This window comes from Euleptes europaea, chromosome 13 (genome assembly GCF_029931775.1).
Source record: "Euleptes europaea isolate rEulEur1 chromosome 13, rEulEur1.hap1, whole genome shotgun sequence".
Classification (NCBI taxonomy): domain Eukaryota; kingdom Metazoa; phylum Chordata; class Lepidosauria; order Squamata; family Sphaerodactylidae; genus Euleptes; species Euleptes europaea.
Genome location: NC_079324.1, coordinates 50,738,730 through 50,758,048, shown reverse-complemented (window position 1 = coordinate 50,758,048; position 19,319 = coordinate 50,738,730). Strand labels below are relative to the sequence as shown.

Genomic DNA, 19,319 nt, shown 5'->3' with positions numbered 1-19,319 from the left:
AAGAAATATATATTGAAACTTGTATAAAAAGAAACAATTTTAAAAAAAGGAACCCCTTAAAAAAAAAGTCAATAAAGGCATTTAGGATTTCAGCCTTTCTCCGGAGATCAGTCGACGGGGTGGTCACCGTACACCTTTCCCATGTTTACTCAGGAGGAAGCCCGCAAAGTCCAATGGGACTCCTTCGCAGGTGTGCTCCCCCACCTAAGCCCGGCACCTTTGCCCGCCACAGCTGCTCTCCATCCCCGCCCTCATTAGCCATTCTTTTTTTTTTTAATATAATTTTTTATAACATAAAACAAAACAAATACAATAATAAAAAGAAAATACAAAAGATTATCCATTGTACGCTCTAGTTAATACATTCGTAGTGACAAAGTTATAAAGTTCAAAAAACAAAAATACCCTTTCGACCCTCCACCCACCTTAAAAAGTGACCCATCACCAAACTTCCGAAGAAGTGTCTAAACAGTTTTAACAATTACATTACTGACAGCAAAACAGAAAGATAATGAGACTTGTTTCTATAACTCACTAAGTAAAGTAGTAAAATCCATCTTTGCCAGTTTATCCCAATAGGTGACGGCCTTTGCCCAAGTTTTTTTTTAAATTCTTCCCTATCTTTCCCATGTAGGAATGCTGTTAATTTGGCCATCCTCATAGACATCCCAAGTTTCCCTCTGCAGTCACGAATGGAAGGTCTAGCCCTCATTCCCAGCCCCCAGGCCACGCCCCCCGCTCCCCATCCCCGCCCTCATTAGCCATTTACCTATGCAGATTCCCAGCCTCCAGGCCACGCCCCCGCTCTCCATCCCCGCCCTCAGTAGCCATTCACCTATGCAGATTCCCAGCCCCCAGGCCACGCCCCCCGCTCTCCATCCCCGCCCTCAGTAGCCATTCACCTATGCAGATTCCCAGCCTCCAGGCCACGCCCCCCGATCTCCATCCCCGCCCTCAGTAGCCATTCACCTATGCAGATTCCCAGCCTCCAGGCCACGCCCCCCGATCTCCATCCCCGCCCTCATTAGCCATTCACCTATGCAGATTCCCAGCCTCCAGGCCACGCCCCCGCTCTCCATCCCCGCCCTCATTAGCCATTCACCTATGCAGATTCCCAGCCTCCAGGCCACGCCCCCCGCTCTCCATCCCCGCCCTCAGTAGCCATTCACCTATCCCAGCCTCCAGGCCACGCCCCCGCTCTCCATCCCCGCCCTCAGTAGCTATTCACCTATGCAGATTCCCAGCCTCCAGGCCACGCCCCCCGCTCTCCATCCCCGCCCTCATTAGCCATTCACCTATGCAGATTCCCAGCCTCCAGGCCACGCCCCCGCTCTCCATCCCCGCCCTCAGTAGCCATTCACCTATGCAGATTCCCAGCCTCCAGGCCACGCCCCCCGCCTCCCTATTGGCTGCGCGCCTCGGCGGCGGAGAGGGAGGGGGGCGTCGCGAGGAAGGAGCGGAGTGGGGGGGAGGGGGGCGAGCGCGGCCGCCATCTTGCGCGAGTACCTAGAGCCAGGCGGGCGAGCGGCCCCTCGGCGGCAGGTCGGCCTCCTTGTGGGAGGAACAGGAAAAAAAAAGGGGGGGATTACTCTCTCGGAGCCGAGGAGGAAGCAGGAGACCCGGCGGCGGCGAGGAGGCCTCCTTCCCCCGGCCCTTTCTCCTCCCTCCCGGTTGGGTTTGTGGTGCTGCGCTGAGGGAGGATGAACGGAGGATAAATGGTGCCCAAGGCAGACAGCGGCACCTTCCTCCTCCTCTTCCTCCTAGTGCTCAGCATCACTGAGCCGCTGCGGCCAGGTACGGGGGCTGGGAAGGGACACGCGCCGGGGGACGGGGCGGTAGCGGCGGCCTAGGGGGAGCCTCCGCGTAGGGGAGGGGGCGGAAGGGACGAAGCCCCCCCCCCCAGCCTCAGCTGGAAGCCCCTGAGAGGTGAGGGAGTTGTTGGCTCTGAGGGGGGGGAGGGGCTCAGCGCTCCCCCTTGGGGAAGTGGTCCTTCCCCCCCCCCCAGAACCTGCATCAGTTTGAATGGGCGGGTTAAAAGGGGGTGCCTGGAGGGGGGTTTATCTTAACAAAGAGGGGCTGAATTTGGGGATTTGCCCTGCCTGGAGTTGGGGGCCCCTGAGAGGTGAGGGAGTTGTTGGCTCTGAGGGGGGGGAGGGGCTCAGCGCTCCCCCTTGGGGAAGTGGTCCTTCCCCCCCCCCCAGAACCTGCATCAGTTTTAATGGACGGGTTAAAAGGGGGTGCCTGGAGGGGGGGTTATCTTAAAGAGGGGCTGAGTTTGGGGATTTGCCCTGCCTGAAGTTGGGGGCCCCCTGAGAGGTGAGAGAGTTGTTGGTCTGGGGGGGGGGAGAGGGGCTCAGCGCCCCCCCTTGGGAAAGTGGTCCTCCCCCCCCCCCGGAACCTGCATCAGTTTGAATGGGTGGGATAAAAGGGGGTGCCTGGAGGGGGGTTATCTTAAAGAGGGGGCTGAATTTGGGGATTTGCCCTGCCTGAAGTTGGGGGGCGGCCCCCTCGGGACTGGGAAGAGTGGGCAGCCTCGGGGGTCTCCCAAGAGCCTGCATCAGTTGGAATACCGGGGGTGATGGTGGGGGGGGGAGAGCTTTAATGTTATTGAAGGAGGGGGGCTCCTCTCATCTGGGAAGAATGGGGAGACCCTGTGGCTTCTTGGAGACTGTGGATATTGAAAGTATTGGAGGGGGGTCAGGGTTTATTTTGGGGAATTAAATCCTGAATGGGGGGATCCCTGCTGTTGGGGTAGGGGAGAAGGGGAAGAGCTTGGTGGTTTCTTTGAAACTGAACCAAAGCACTGTTAAGTAGTTTTGATAAAAGAGAGGTGTCTTTGTGACTGTTGGGGGGGAGGAGAGCCCCTGTGGTGTTTTCTCAGGACCTCTGGGTATTAGTAGGGCTTGGGGGTGAAGGTTTGTTCTGATAATGCGGGGGATTGGATCCTCAGTAGAGGAAGCCACTTTTTTGGCTAGGGAAGGAAAGAGCGTGCTTGTTTCTTTGCAGGTGGATCAGAATATCAGTACGTACTTAGGGCAGGGGAGGTTGAGTGTTTGTAGTGTGGGGTTTGTCTGAATTTTCGGGTTTTGCCTTTCCAAAGTGAAGGAGGCCTTTCTCCTGGAGAGGATGATGTAGGGGGGATCTCTTAGTGATTCTGGGGGGTGAGGCCTTGTAATGGGAGACTTCCACTTGCTAAAGGGTAGCATGGGACGACTTCCCATGAATTCTGAATTAGAGTGATGCTATGGTCCTCGGGGTGAACGTTGGTGTCTGTAATAGGTGACAGGGTGCAATTCTATACAGAGGTATTTGAATTTGTTCCCATTGAAGCCACTATAGCCTGGAGTATCTTCATGGGCTTGAACTGTAAATTTGAAAGAGGTGGGGGAGCTCCTGGTGTTTTCCTGAGATTTATGCATCAAAGTATTGATAAATACTTGGGTGGAGGTTTTGTGAGGGTTACGCTTACCGAAGTGAGACTCCTCTCCTTTGTTTTGTGAATAGTGGGGAGCCTCCATTAGTTTCCTAGGAACTGGATTACAACACTGGAAGTTCTCAGAGTGAGGAAGTTCTCGGCGTTTGCTTTTGTAAAAGGACACAAAGGCCTGATTCACACATGCAGCAGAATAAGATGGTCGGGTGCAGAGGTGGTAGAAGAGACTGTACCTTCAGATTGCACCGGGAGGTTTGCATTTTGGAATGCTTCCCTATGTAAATAGCTACCTGCAAATAGAAAATCAGCGCAGCAGATTGGGGGGGGGGGGAGAATCTTACTCCCTGCTGTGCTACGTTTCTGTTTGCATCCGGCATTTTATGCAAATGAATGTTCTGAGCTGGAATCCACCACCTACAGTCCAGTATTGCATTCCATTCTCCTACCTCATTCTTTGGTATATGTAAACCAGGCCTGAGTTTGGAGGGATGCTTTAACTGAAGACGGTAAGGGTAAAGGTCAGTTGGATCTGCAGTCCAGAAGAGGGAAATAAATGGCAGTGGTTGAAGCCCGCGGAAGAGTAAGGTACTGAGTTTCAGCCAAGGTCAAAGGGGCATCTCTGGAGTGGTTGTATGAAGCGATTGGTCCAAAGTATGAGGTGGAGCCTAGAAAGGGCTCTGGAAGCTGCCCAAGAGATGTAGGGAGCAGGAAGACTAGAGGACTGCTTGGGGCACGAAAATTGATGGTTGCCATAGAATATGTTTTAACAAGTGCAGATCCTAAAGTTTCTTTAAGGCCAAGGTTTAGGATCCTGGGGGGAAGGAGTTGCCAGGAAATCGAGTAACCAAGTTTTCAGGGGCTTGGGAAGTGTGACTTGAGGAATCCTTCAGGTGAAGTGTTGTGTGTTAGAGCATTGAGTCCAAGGGTGTGTGTGGGAGGGGAGCGCACACGTGCGCAAGAAGGGAAAGGCAGATGAGATACTGGGACACATGATGAATAACAGACCATGGTATAGTACAAGCTGTTTTTTACATGTGATTTTATGGTAGCCTTGCTAAGAAGATATTCTTGAGTTTGGAGTGCCTAAACTGTTCCTAGCCTCAGCCGGGAAGGGAGGGCTATAAACCGCAAAAACAATTAAATAAATAAATATTATTTTCTCTAGTAATATGCCAGTAAGAGTGCGTTAGCAGCCTGTTTCCCAAGGTGGTGGAGGGGGAAGCAGTAATGGCTCCAGTGTTTTGATTGCAGGTTCTTCTCTGAGGTATCTGTTCCTGCAAGATTTGTTTATTGATTTAAGCCTGCGGTTTCTTGAAGGTGCTTTAGCTTACAGGTAGCCAGCTTAAGAAAAACAACTGCTTTCCCCGCCTGTTGCTGTGTACAGAAGCTGTTTGGGGGTAGGAGAAGCAGGGGCGTGTGCAGAATGAGGTTCACAGTGCAGTGGAGTTCTAGCTACTGATAGTAACTGGATTTGTTGCTGTGCTTCATTTATCTGTAATGTGGTTTGGCATGCTACAGACTGTTAAATTTTCTGCAGAATTTGCACCTGGAGAAAGTGCAATGTGTAGATGAAATTAACTCTGTGATGCATACCCTCTCTTGCTAAGCTAGATTGCTTTGAAAGGTGCTTGTATCAAGAGGCCATGATGGTGCTTCTATCAAGAGGCCTTGATGTAACATTTCCAAAGTAATGTGGCTGAGTTACATAAGGGTCTGTTGCATGTGCATTGTCAACATGACCAGGAGTTTGGGGAGGGGATTGAGGTTGTATTTATTGCTGACCTTGAGGAACAATTATAAATCTTCTTTGTGAAAATGCTCTTGCTGTGTTATATAATATTGTTGCCTGCAGGATTTAATAGCTTTTGCTGTCTGTGTTCTTGTGTATAAGACTATGATAGAACTTGAACTATGATCTCATAGCAAAACCAAGTTGCAGCTTGTCAGTTTGCTTGATTGCTGGTGCAAGCACTGTTATGTAGCACAAAGTTTAAGATGATAGCAATAAAAACCTTTAGGACATACCCTGGCCTTCAGGTGTCCTGCTTTGAAAGAACCTGATGTACTGTGCAAGATGATCGATTTTTTTTTTATATAGCACATTCATTCCTCTCTTTTTATTTTAGTGGCATTAAAAAAAAACTGGCCATAATGTGTGTGGGGCTGACAATTGGAAGCTTTAGTCCCCAGAACAAACAAAGCACCAAGGAAACAGTCTGTTGGATTTCCACCCCCCCCCCAAAAAAATGTCCTTCTGCACGAACTTTCTGCCTAACACTTGGGGTTGCGTCCCTTTGTGGGAACCGTGGTTTTGATTCAGCGGAACTATGTAGTTTGGGGGGAAGCTGTGCATTCAACAGGAGTTCGTTTTAAGTCTCTGCTGAGGTTGCTCATGCTCTTAAAGAGGCACTCCATTTTAAGCTCTAAATTGCCCTGTCTCTTCAGCAGCGTGATTGCCTGTGATGAGAATTCTGGAGCAGCCTTTGGTTACTTGCCAGGTATCCATGTGTATCTTCATTAGTGTGTGTGGTCTGTATTGTGAGAAGAGTTTAAAAGTGACTACTGATGCCTTCTTTTAGTGTGTGAAATTCTTATATTTTGGACGTTTAGCTTGTAGGCCAGTGGAATCTGTCTCCTGTCCCATTCATTAAGAAATTAGCAGAATGGAGTTGAACGTTGTAGATTAGGAAGCAACCTCCAGAGCAGGGAGATTTCTTCAAGCTCTTACTGTAATAACACCTTTTCTCCCTTCTTAACAAACAGGCTCATCTGTAGCAGTGTGTCCCTTATTCTTTTTTTTGGCTTCCAGCTTGTAAAGATGGAGGCTTTCGCCCTCAATCTTCAATGCATGCATTCAAAAGTCCTTTCTTGTGTAATGTTGTTAGTGTTTCAGAGCCGATCAACTCTGAACTCAGTTGTCCCGTCCTACCTCAAGGACCTGTTTTTTTTTTTTAAACATTCTTTAGCTACTTTTAAATTACCTGTTCAAGGAGCTGAGGAGAAGGGAGCAGAAGGCGAACTTCTATAGTTTTTTGAAAAGGAGTTTGCCCTGTCACTCTCGGCTTCCCCTCTTTGCTTAGCTTGCCAGTTGGTGAGTTTCAGGAGGTAGCAGAGCTAATCTCCCATCTGTCTTCCCTTCTGCCCCTGACTCCGTGCTCTCTTTGTGGAGAGGATTCACTGCCAGAAGCACAGTACAGTATAGATGCCTCCTGCCTAGTGTCTGTTCTTTGCTGAGCTGTCCATGGTGACTGGTTGTCACTTGGAGCAACTTACCGTGCACAGCCTGTCAATCCTGAAGGAGAGATCTGGGCTGCTAATCTTGCTCCGACAGCTTTCATCAGGAAATGTCTCAGAGACAGCATTTAAACAATAGTTAGTGAAGTAGTTGTGCTTTCTCCTGTTGGTGTGTGATGAGGCAGTTGATAACAGCAGGGCGCAAACCTGTTTAAGGGACGTCCTCCCTAAACTTTACACCCTGAGAGCTGGAAATGCTAGGGATTTTGCAGGTGGGTCAAGTAAATGGAAGGCAGAAGTTCATAAGGACAGACTTCTTGTCAGGTTTTTTTGAGGGTGGAGAATATTTTGGTGAAATAAGGTATGATGTTCCTCCCAGATCACTCCATCGTACCTGTATCCAGCCAAGAACCCTTCTCCTTGCGCCACCTGCCCGAGTAGGGCCATCAAACAGAGGAAGCAGCAGCTAAGAAATGTGTATAACATCTCGGTCTGGCTGCAGCTGAGAGCCCCTTTCCATCCTCCATTTTTGGCAACATTTATGTTGAAAAGTCGTATTTGAATGAATGAATCTTGCGCCATAATCCCCTTCTGGTTAGTAAGGTCTGGTGACAATATTAAGTACCTTAATTTTGTTGCTAAACTAGTCTTCATTTAGAGTTTTCTTTTAAATCTTGTTCCAATGTTTTATTCATCTAAACATTTCAAGAACTATATTAAAATCACCTACATTGGGATGAAGGGAAACAATTTAGATGGGATTGGGGTTCTTCTGGTTTCCCTGCCCTGTTCAGTCAAGTATTCTGATTTGAACCATTATTATTTTGCAGGCCTAGTTCTATGCTTGTGTCGTTGGAAGTGCAACCCCTCCCCACCACATGCATTAAGTAAAGTTGGTTTCCCTTGTTAGGAATATAAAGGCATAAGCCAACTGCACCTGTCTAGGAAAAAAATGATTGCATTAAGGAATACTACACCAAAGTAAAGCTATTAAAATCCATCAGTACCCACATTATAAAACCATGTTAAAAGATGTTGTATGAGAAGGGACAAATAACATCTTGATCACTACATATTATCTAGGTCCCAGGTGCCCTGACCTGGATAGCCCTAGGCCTGATCTGTCCGATGTCAGGAGCTAAGCAGGGTTGGCCCTGGTTAGTATTTGGATAGGCAACCTCCAAGGAATGCCAGGGTTGAGACGTGGAGGCAGGCAATGGCAAACCACCTCTGAACGTTTCTTGCCTTGAAAAATCCTTTGGGGTTGCCATCAATCAACTGTAACTTGATGGCAACAACAAAAAAATTCCCAGATGTCACTGGGATTTCCAAGGGCTGTTGTGTGCGGCAAGTTTATATTTGCAGCATTACAAAGGCTGCAGTCTTAAGCAGTGTTTTTGTCAGCTTTGACATCCAACAGGCCAAGGCTATACTGAAGACCAACTTCGATGGCCTGTACAAGCCATCGAAGTTGGTCTTCAGTATAGCCTTGGCCTGTTGGATGTCAAAGCTGACAAAAACACTGCTTAAGACTGCAGCCTTTGTAATGCTGCAAATATAAACTTGAGTCTTTTGGCACCTGGAAGACCAACAACAACACAGACGGTATTATAATAGCTTGTGTTAGTCTTTTAAGATGCCCCAGGGCTCCAGTTTCTCTTTGCTGTGGCATACTAACGTGGCTGCCCCTCTGGAATTATTCTAATGCCGCAGTGTTTGAGGATAACTAACCTGCTTGTGTTAATTAACATTAGCATTAACCCTTTTCAGTTGCATCCACTTCTTGTTTTCTTTCCCCCCTTCAACTTTCTTGCCGTAAGATTAATAGGGCTTGAGAAATGCTGACAAGTTCGATTTAATGCCTGAAATGATCAGGGCAAGAAGTCTTTCATTGGTTTATTGTGTAGCACTCTTATTCAGATGATTATTGCTAAGGGCAATGGAATGTTTTACATATTTCTTCAGAGAGTTGTTAACTGTTGGGTAAGGATTTTAGCCTGGGCTAGCTTTAAAAAAATATTAATCTTATTAGCAGTCAGCAGTGCTGAGTTGCTGTTACGTGGTGTCATTGGGTGTTGGGGCAAGCCATTCACTAGGCTGCTTAATCACCCATTGATTTCTCATTTTTATAGCAATCTCCCCATACCATGGGTAATCAAGGTTACCTGGAGGAAATAATTTAATGTTGTTAAAATCTTGTGTGCCTCTCAGCTAATCAGTGTTGGCTACAAGGCTTGCCATTGCAAAGATAATTAAAAATTGATTTGGATCTAGGGTTGTCATTAATCTGAATATACTTTGATTTCATTTCATTTATGCTGTGCACGCTGGACTAGAAATTGGCCCGAACAGTAAAAACACATAAACTCATAGCTTTTATATTATTCAGATGTTCCGTCTTCCATCTTTAATTTTTTTAAAAAGCATTAAAGTGGTGTGAATTAATGCTGTTTGCATGAGACTACTTACAAAATAAACACTACTTTTATGGGAATAGAGAGAGAGGGTTACAGTATGACAGAGGTTTATAACATTATACATGATACAGAGCCCAGTGGATAGAGAGGGCTTTGGTTCTCGTAGGTTGTCCGGGCTGTGTAACCGTGGTCTTGGTATTTTCTTTCCTGACGTTTCACCAGCAGCTGTGGCCAGCATCTTCAGAGGAGTAACACTGAAGGACAGTGTCTCTCTCAGTGTTACTCCTCTGAAGATGCTGGCCACAGCTGCTGGCGAAACGTCAGGAAAGAAAATACCAAGACCACGGTTACACAGCCCGGATAACCTACGAGAACCAATGAACTCTGACCGTGAAAGCCTTCGACAATATAGAGAGGGCTTTGTTTCCCTTGCCATAATACTAGAAGTTGGGGTCGCCCGGTGAATTTGGGTAGTAGGTTTAGTACAGATAGAGGAATTCATTGACATAAGATGTCGCGATCATTAGATTGCAGAACTTTAGAAGGGAAATTGACAAATTCATGGAGGACAGTGGTTATTAACTGTGCTGCCTAAATGAAGCCTCTGTGTTGAGAGGCAGTGTACCCCTGAGCTCTGGTTGCTGGGGGCAGCAGTAGGGGAAATCTGGTTGTCTTCAGGGTTCCTGGAGGCATCTGGGGAATGAGGATAGTGGAGCAGATGGACCTTTCTTCTGTTCCAGTAAAGCTGTTTTTGTTGTCTTGCAGAGGCTTAAATGTGGTGTACTGCAACTGGACCACCTCTGAAATGTGGTGAACTTGAGTAAACAACTGACAAAGTAGAATCCTGTTGCTGATGTTGAATCCTTGAGTCGGAGGCATTTGGCCGTTGCTGCTGTTCTTGAGAACATCTTTGCTGCTGCTGCAGTTTTGTGAAAATTAGAATCTTATTAAATTGTGTTCTATTGCCCGATATGATTTGTGCATTGCAAGAGAGGCACTCTGGCTATTTCTTCACTTTGGCAAAAGATCCAAGCTCAGTGCCAGGCTAATTTTTGCAGTGGGGAAGATCATTATTGTTGTTTTTTCTTAATAGTAAAGGGATTGGGATGATAAAATTGGCCCTTTAAAAACTAAGCGGCGCACAAATCTTCCTGCATAATATTACAACTAGTAAGTGTTAAAAACCCTACTTTGATATTACGAGGACAGTACAGAGTATTAGAGGCCTCTTTTAAGCAGGTGTTTGCTGGAGGTTGCACTCAGGTGGGGCTCTATGGAAATGGAACAGGTTACTTACCTCTGTCAAAATAGTGTTGAAAGCAGCCCTTAGTCCAGCTGGTGTATTGACTGATCAGAAGTATTCCAAGTGTGAGAGGCAAGACCTGCCTAAGCTGCCTTGAACAGACGCCCGAGCATCTTTGTCTTGACCACCCACATTGTGCATCTTGATTGGTTCAGGAAGCAGCTGTCAACTTGCCGTCTCTTCCTCACACAGACAGAAAAAAAGGATCTGGAGTCGCACACTTTTGTAGTCTTCATTGGCATTTCCGGTTTAAAAAAAAATCAATCTGGGTTCTCATACTAAACTTCCAGCGCAAAAGTGTGTGAGGATGTCAGAGGGTACACATGAACACATGAAGCTGCCTTATACTGAATCAGACCACTGGTCCATCAAAGTCAGTATTGTCTACTCAGACTGGCAGCGGCTCTCCTGGGTCTCAGGCAGAGGTCTTTCACATCACCTACTTGCCTAGTCCCTTTAACTGGAGATGCCGGGGATTGAACTTGGGACTTTCTGCATGCTAAGCAGATGCTCTACCACTGAGCCATAGCCCCTCCCCAAGGGTAGAGTAGTGCCACTCTGCTTTCATAGTAGCATGAGGGAAGGTGGAGTGTAAATCTTTTAATAAATAAAACAGAGAATCCTGGTCAGCAGTGGCTTTCAGTTTTTACGTCAACTCCGGCCTGTGCATTACCTTTGTCCTTTTTAATCTTTTTTCCCACCCTGGATTGGATGCAAATCCACTGTTTATGTGTTCGTGAGAGAGGGAGTGGCTTGCCTTTGTAGTGAGGCAGTATTTGACCTGGGGACTCCGTGATTCCTGGCTCACTGTCTTAGCCACTGTGCTACACCAGCTGGCAAGAAGCACCTTGTAGTTTGCAAGTTGTGGGATGATGAATTCAGGATGTGACTGTCGAAATCCCACGAGTTGCGTTTCTGGTGGTGGAGGTTGTCCACATGTTCCCAAGCCTATTTTCACAGCCACAGAGGCTAAAAGTGTAAATCTTAGACTGAGGACTGGTGAATTTTGTACTCCGTGCTTTTCATTTGTGTGTAACTATGGCATGTTGACTGTCCTGGATGTAGGAGCCTGTGGGGTTGCTGTTTCCTGATCCTTCTTGATATTATGCCCTTGACCAGATGATTCTGAGAAGACTGCAAGGACAGAGTAAAGAAAAATGAGCTGTCTGAGAATATGCATGGGTTTTTCATGTGCTGAGGCCATAAGTGCAGCCACAGCTCCTTGATTCCTTCTGAACACCACCTGTTTTTAAGGGTCAGCAGTTCTGTGTATTAAATACGTGAAAACAACAAAGCAAAATCCAAGAAATGTACATCAAATAAACGGTTTGGTCAAGTATATGTTTTGTCTCGAAGGCTGCTAGACTTCCAGTGGTGGGCGTGAACTCTTAGCTGCTGTGGTTTAGCGTGCTCAGAATTCATATCTATAAATCTTTGTTCTCTGCCAGATAGAAAGTTATCATGCCCTTGCAAGAGAAGTATCACAAAAGGGTTACCAGTTAGCAGTGAAAGTTGAAGTATCTTAATTCTAAAGTATTCCCTATAGCTTTTTCTGCTCTCTTCCCTGCTCTGGATTCCACACCATGCTGCTGCTGGCCTTGAACTGGCCATGAGGGTAATTATATGTTATGCTCAGGAAGTGCATTAGGCCCAAACTACACATAGTGTAGTGGTTAAGAGTGGTGGTTTGGAGCAGTGGACTCGGATCTGGAGAACCGGGGTTGATTTCCCCACTCCACATGAGCGGTGGAGGCTAATCTGGTGAACTGGATTTGTTTCCCCCTCCTACTCACGAAGCCAGCTGGGTGACCTTGGGCTAGTCACACTCTCTCAGCCCCACCTACCTCACGGTGTCTGTTTTGGGGAGGGGAAGGTGATTGTAAGCCGGTTTGAGTCTCCCTTATGTGGTGGAGAAAGTCGGCATATAAAAAACAACTTCTACACATTATGTGTAACGTGGTAGCCATGGGGCATGTAGCCATATGGCAGCTGTGAGTTCCAAATGGGAACTCAATTCTGGATCATCCCCCCCCCCCCGGCAAACAATGCTCCCTGGGGCTGTTTCAGGTTGTGAAATTTGTGTGTGTGTGTGTGTGGGGGGCTGAAGCTCCCACTTCACTACAGTCCTGATCTGAATTGAGCCCCTGCAATACTTCACAATGGAAGTCATGTGTTACACGTAGCGTGCAGTTTGACCTGTACTGGCCAAAGCAGGGAGAGGCTGAGTCTTAGTGGCCCTCGGTGTTCCCTGTGTAGCGCTGCTTCTTCAGTTCTGTGGCAGGCTGGTCACCCGCTTTTGAGCCGAGAGGTGTGGATGTGTGAGCCATCTTGGAGGCAACATGGAATGCCAGTGGGACTTGGTATTCAGTTGTCACACTATGTAATCATTTGGGGTGTCTTTACTGTAGGGCTCCGGTTCCTGCTCGCCCATCATGGTGCATGCACAAGTCTGAACCACATGAGCTAAACGAAAAAAAATGAGGCATGAAGAGTGCTCAGTTTGCGTTTATGTGCCTGTGTGTCAGGTTCCTAACTGAATGAAAGGTCCAGTCAGGCTCTTGACATAAGTTCAGGCCAAGTTCTGGCCACAAGTCAAGTCCTTGGTTCCCAGGGTTTTGAAGCTCCTGTGTATACTTTGGTTTGTGCCACAGCTGCAGAGTGTTTTGTCTCCACTCATGAGAACCACTATCTCGCTGTTGTCTAGCAATGTTTATCTTATTCTTCTGCACTAGTGTTTTTAAGCAAGTAACCTCCTAGAGATCTCTAATGCTAACTTTGCTTGCCTGTGAGCGGTCAGTTCTTTAATTTCTCTATTAGTTCCTAAGAAAGTATTACTGCTTCAGATCTACCTGTCTGGATGAGTTTGCTTGAGGGATACTAGAAACAGACGCCTGACACTGTGTGCCTTTAAAAAATCTGTGTGAAGTCTGGGGCATCATGGGCTCTTGTGTGTGTGTGGGGGCAAGCTCCACTAAACAAACACGCTGAACATCAGCATAGGGCTCCTTGTTTAAATGGCCATTTTGCAGCTTTGCAAATATTTGATCGTACTAGCATGTATACTTACAGGGCACAGTCTACCCAAAGCCAAGCCTCCTTGATCTCAGCAGCTGAGAGATAACTGTATACTAATTGAATTTACACCCTGCTGTTCTTCATTGAAATCAAGGTGTCGTATGTAAGGTTCTCGACTATGCAGAGAAGGCCCTGCTGACCTTCGGCGCCGTTGGTGCATCTTGTGGCTTTGGAACAGAACTGGCTAACTGGCATTGAAATCAATGAGCCTTGAAGGATGCATGTTGGTTGATTAGCACCCATGGGACTTACAGGGCTACAAAAACTGGATGAAGTTGTTGTTTTCAGTGAATGTGAACCATAAACTGCATTGTGCTTGCCTTGTGCTTCCCTGATAGGCTGCATTCACCCAGCCTGTTATCAGGCCTGAAGTGACCTGTTTGCCTCTCCAAAGGGCTGGGGAGGGGTCCCCCCCGCACCAGACAAAGGTTCCATCTAAACACCTCTTGCACAACCTAGACCCAGTCCAAACATGTGGAAAATCGCACGATTTGCCTGGCCTCAGGTGATCAGGGCCCCTGGAATTTTTGTTCCCTTGTTTCCCCTCTCTTGTCAGCTCTGTGCTGGTGTACGTGTTATAAAGACCTGTTCAAAATAAGGCTTTATGGAGGAAGAGGAGTTAGTTTTTATACCCCGCTTTTCTCTACCTTTTAAGGAGTCTCAAAGCGGCTTTCAATCACCTTCCCTCCCTCTCCCCACAACAGGCACCTTGTGAGGTAAGTGGGGCTGAGAGAGTTCTGAGAGAACTGTGACTAGCCCAAGGCCACCCAGCTGGCTTAATGTGGAAGTGCGAGGAAACCAACCTGGTTCACCAGATTAGAGTGTGGGGAATCAAACCCTCTTCTCCAGGTTAGAGTCCGCTGCTCTTAACCACTACACTGTGCTGGCTGGAGTGCTTGCTTGTGGGTACTTCCTCTCTGTAACATTTCGCATGGTCCTACCAAAGATGGATCACACAAATACTAACCCCTGAGAGGCAGGCTTTAAGAGGTGGTAAGTCATGGCCAATTGTTTCTGCTACTTTAGGTTGTTACTTTTGTTACTTCAAGCAAGGCAGAAAAGCTGTTTGATACCATCCTGAGGAGGCATGAAATCATTACGATGGCAATCTGTGAGTTGCCCTTGCTAATTTTGTGACTTCTTTGTTGGTCATAAGGCTGCAGAGGGAGTTGTTGGTTGCCAAACTATAATAGGAAAGAGTTCCTCTGTTAAGAATTGTATTTCATTAAATGTCACAAAGAAAACTGAATCTGTGCCATCTTTCTTTGGTCCCTCTCCTTCTCACCAACTCTGAGCATTAAACAAAGATTGAATAGATTTTAGATTTTTTTTTTTAAGATCAGAGTTTATTGTCAGGAATGTAGGTCACCACAATCCATTAGAATAACAGACAAAGCTCAATAGAACTTGTGCATTTCATTTACCAAATCTTAAGCCAAAGGGCTGAGGCCTTTATGTTTTCAAAGGCAGACCGGCCACTACGCCTTTGTCCCTGTACCCTTTGGTGCAACTTGATAGTAGCACAGCTTAACCTAATGAAGCTTGCATCAAATTGCCTCTGCTCCATTTTATGGCTGAGACAATCTTTGGTTTAGGCTCCACCCCCACACACCATTTTTGTTTAACTTCCAGCCTAAAGAGGTGTGCTCAAAATCTTGATTGTTACTCTGTGTTGTTTTACTTGGTTCTTTTTTTTTTTTAAACTGTTATCCTATTTTTGGTTTCAGATTTCTCTCCTAACTTAACAAGCTAAATTTTAAAGAGCACCTTGCAGTGCCGTATGACCGTTCTAAGCAAAGAGGTAGCAGAATGAGTTTGGAAAGTGTAACTCTAAGCAGAGGTGGTACTGCTGGCTCAAAGCTGAATGGCGGTTGCTGTCGCTGTCATTTGACTTTCCCCCGTGTCAGCACTTGACTCGGACTACTTCCCTTGTTTACTTGGTGTCAGGAAGCAATAGTTTCCTCACCAGTAGTTTGGAAGGAAGCATGGTGCTTGATTCAAGTTCCTGTGTTATATAACTTGCAGCGCTGTTCAGTTGAAGGGGAGGCTTTTCCCCTTTCCTTCATATTTGAAGATCTTTGGAAGGTTGGAAAACACCTCTCTGTTTTTCAGCATAAGAAAAGGTCCCTGTTTAAACATCCTAAGTCTTCCAAGTTGGGGGGGAAGTTGGGGGGATATTTAACCAGGCATTCCATTCACATAGCTCTGGTGTTCTTGCCAATCCTGATGTTCAGCCAAAAACGACACATTTCTTTAGCTTGTTGGTCTTCGCTGGGCACTACATCTGGTCCTTTTGGAACAAAGGACAAAGTTGCAAATGCGGAGTCTGAGCTTGGTGGCTTGCAGGGATAAGGCAAAATTCACTGCTATCCAAGTTCATATGGAAACCGGAAACAATTTTGACTGTGATCTCAGCAGGGTTGTTTCTGTGTACATAGATTTGCAAAGGGGCACTGGGATTAAGGTCTTTTCTCGACTGTGTGTTTATTTAATAACATTTTTGCTGTGAAGAAGAGGCATGTTATCTCTGTAAACACAAATCCAGTTTTGAGAACTGCAAAACCAGGCATCTGTGATAATATCTTCTAGATAGGAAAAAAAATGCCCAAAATAATCTTATAGAAACCTTTAGAAGAACATGACATGGTGAATGGATTAATAAAATTAATTTACGAAAAAATGTAAACATTGCATCAATATACAGCCTCATGCTACATAATTAAAAACTAATCCTTATTTCATGATGAATAACCTTTGGACTATAATGTATTTTTGGAGCCCTGTGGCGCAGAGTGTTAAGCTGCAGTACTGCAGTCAAAAGCTCTGCTCACGACCTGAGTTTGATCCCGACGGAAGTCGGTTTCAGGTAGCCGGCTCAAGGTTGACCCAGCCTTCCATCCTTCCGAGGTAGGTGAAATGAGTACCCAGCTTGCTGGGGGTAAAGGGAAGATGACTGGGGAAGGCACTGGCAAACAAAGTCTGCCTTGGAAACGCCGGGATGTGACGTCACCCCATGGGTCAGGAATGACCCGGTGCTTGCACAGGGGATTTTTACCTTTATAATGTATCTTAAATAGAAAACTATAAATAGATTTTTCCTCAAAAAGCATTTTATTTTTTTTAAATCTGTTTTAAACTAAAAATTCAATTTAAAAAATCATTGATTTTTATCCACCCTGGATCTCAGCATGCCGTGCTGAAACGAGCCCAATTGATGACCGAGGGATTGATGGCTCAGAGTAGGGTGCGTGCTTTGCATGCAGGAAATCCCAGGTTCAGTCGCTGGAATCTCAAGGTAGGGAGGGGTGTGTTTGTGTGTGTGTATGGGACAGTGTCTGTCGCAGTGGGTCTATGAGAATTGGCATTGCGTAGAACAAAGTACAATACTGGAGCAAGTACTGAGCTCAGTTGTGACATCAAGGTAAGCTGTGGTTTGTGCTAACGATAGTTTAGAATCCAAGCTATATTCGCTATTATCTGGATATAATGCGATGGTTTATTGATTGAGGTGTTCCTCCAAAGCATGATGTAAACCATGGTTTCTTGTAGTTTGGCCCATAGTGAACTGCTGCTTGTCAACTCTGACGTCATGCTAGCCAAGGTTTGCTATGCTGCCTGACTTTGCGTTTGCCTTGCCCGTGACAATAATATAAAGACTACCTTTACATGAATTATGTCCTGCTCATAGGATAGGAGGCCTGCAGTCTTTACATTCCTAGCATGTTGCCATTGTGGTTCACAGGGAGGAACAAACTGCCTTATTACTCATAGCAAGGCAGATTCTACACTGGGTGCTAAACTATAAAATAAAGAGCATTTTTTGTTTGCTTTCATGCCCTGATTTGCCTTTTAAACAATAGACTCTGCTGCATTACCATTTTCTAGCTTCTAACAAATTTCTATCTTAGAAGTTGTGATCGTTGCCATCCCATGCTGAAAAGCCAATTGTCGTTGACCAAACAGCTGCTGGCAATGCACCTTCTCTTCCCACTTCTAACTCTTGCAGTGTCCTGTATCTTGAGTGGCTGAAATGGCTGATTGCTGCTGTGACTTGCAATGCTGACTGGTATCCCCCCACCCCCCCGGAAGCCGATCGAGGATTTGAGCATTCATAGCTGGGATTCCAGAAAACATTCTCTGTTCTGTCCTATTGAATGTCATTCAGTTGCTTGTTAGATTGGAATAAGGATTAGCAATGTCTTGTGTCTGGTGAAGCATGAATGGAACGCTGATTTCTCCATATTCCTCTCCACTCCTGCAGCTCATTCCTGGGGTCATGGGATCTGTATAGCCATGTGGATTGTGAGGGGGTACAATTGTGGGGGAGGGGATGGAGTTGCCTCATCTCCCAACCCCCCATGGATGCAAGAGGAAGGGTATTTTAACTTTCTTCTTACTGCAACTTCAGCCCCACATGGCTGTTGCTCCTTGTGGGTCATATGACTCCCAAGATGAGTGTTTTGGGGAATTAAACAAGACTGGAGAAGTAGAAAGAAACATGGGCAAACCACATACACTTTCTGTGTTTGCTTCCTTGAATACAAGGCATTAACTTAGAATGTTCTGAGTTCAGGTGTTCACCCTTAACCCTGATGAAAAGGAAATAACTCGTCTTTTATGCATTTATTATTTTTAAAGTATTTTTTATTGAAAATTTAAACATTACAAATGCATTTTTTATCGTTTTAGTTGCGTGACTCATGGCGGCTTACAATTTAAGGTAGAAAGGCGGATAATGAGCATGAAAGTAAATACATTTTTAAAGCACAAATTTTTCTTATATTAGGGTAATTAGGTTATCTGGGGTGGAGAAATTCAGCAGTGTTGATGTCACTTGTTAAGGTATCATGACACTTCGTACATTTCAAGTTTACAAAGGGGTTCATGTCAATTTCGACAACCCCACAATGCAGGATTATGTTTATTCCCACACTATAGATTGGAGGTATTGCACAAGAATACATCTTGTTCCTAAGGCCTCTAGTGTTTTCTGGCGGATGGGAGATTTGAGCCAGGTGCTTTCCTGCTCACTCATGATGTTGTTCCACTCAGTCATGGCGTTGCTCTTGGTGTGTCCTGCAGGCTCCACTTCTCATATTCTTTCCAAAGGAATGTTAGGCTGGATGCCAGAACTGGCATGCAGAAATTAAAAGGACCTTTTATAACTCCTGATTTTATTTATTCATTTCATTTGCACCCACCTTTCTCTTACATAATAGGTCTGGCTAGTGAGCAGCCAACTGTTGTATCTGAAGAACTGGGCTCTAGTCCACAAAAGTTCATGCTGTAATAAAATTGGTGACTCTTTAAGGTCATGCTGTAATAAAATTTGGTGACTCTTTAAGGTGCTGCTAGACAGTTTTCTTTTAGCCAAACTTCAGATTACCTGCATGTGGTGGGGAGAAACTGACTTGCTTATGCATTTGTTAAATTTATATTGTACTTTTGCAGCAGTCTCCCATACAAACATTAACCAGACCTGTATAGCCCCTGCAGAGTTGATTTATTCTGCATCTTTAGGCTGTTCTCACAGGTTGATGCAAGGGGCCCTTCCATATGCTGTCACCATTTCCTTCCCCCTCTTCTTTCCTCTGAAAAGTCTAGGTTGTATGCAACACCTTTGTTGGATGGGTCTGAGAAGCTGTAGTGAAACGAGGGTTCTGTTTCTTTGTCAGTTCCTAAAACTGAAATGGGAAAGAAGTCAGCTGACCTTTCTGGTGTTGGTATGTTTAAGTCCCTTACTCTTTTGTAAGTTTTCTTTTACATTTCAAATTGCAGGTTCGCGACTAGCTCTGGCAAGACTTCTTTCAGGTGAGTGTCTGATCTGGGCAGGTGGCTTACAGGGTCTCAGTAACCC

The 19,319-nt window shown here is 45.8% G+C and overlaps 1 protein-coding gene across 2 annotated transcripts in view; it reads left to right on the top strand.

Annotated features, from left to right (window-relative positions):
- The first annotated feature begins 1,661 nt into the window (after nt 1–1,661).
- DGCR2 (DiGeorge syndrome critical region gene 2) overlaps nt 1,662–19,319 on the top strand; it is a 69,531-nt gene continuing 51,873 nt past the window's right edge. For both annotated transcript variants that reach the window (XM_056859357.1, XM_056859356.1), the window contains exon 1: nt 1,662–1,794. In XM_056859357.1, the coding sequence (XP_056715335.1) occupies nt 1,716–1,794 (79 nt within the window). In that variant the 5' untranslated portion in view covers nt 1,662–1,715. The remainder of the gene's footprint in view (nt 1,795–19,319) is intronic.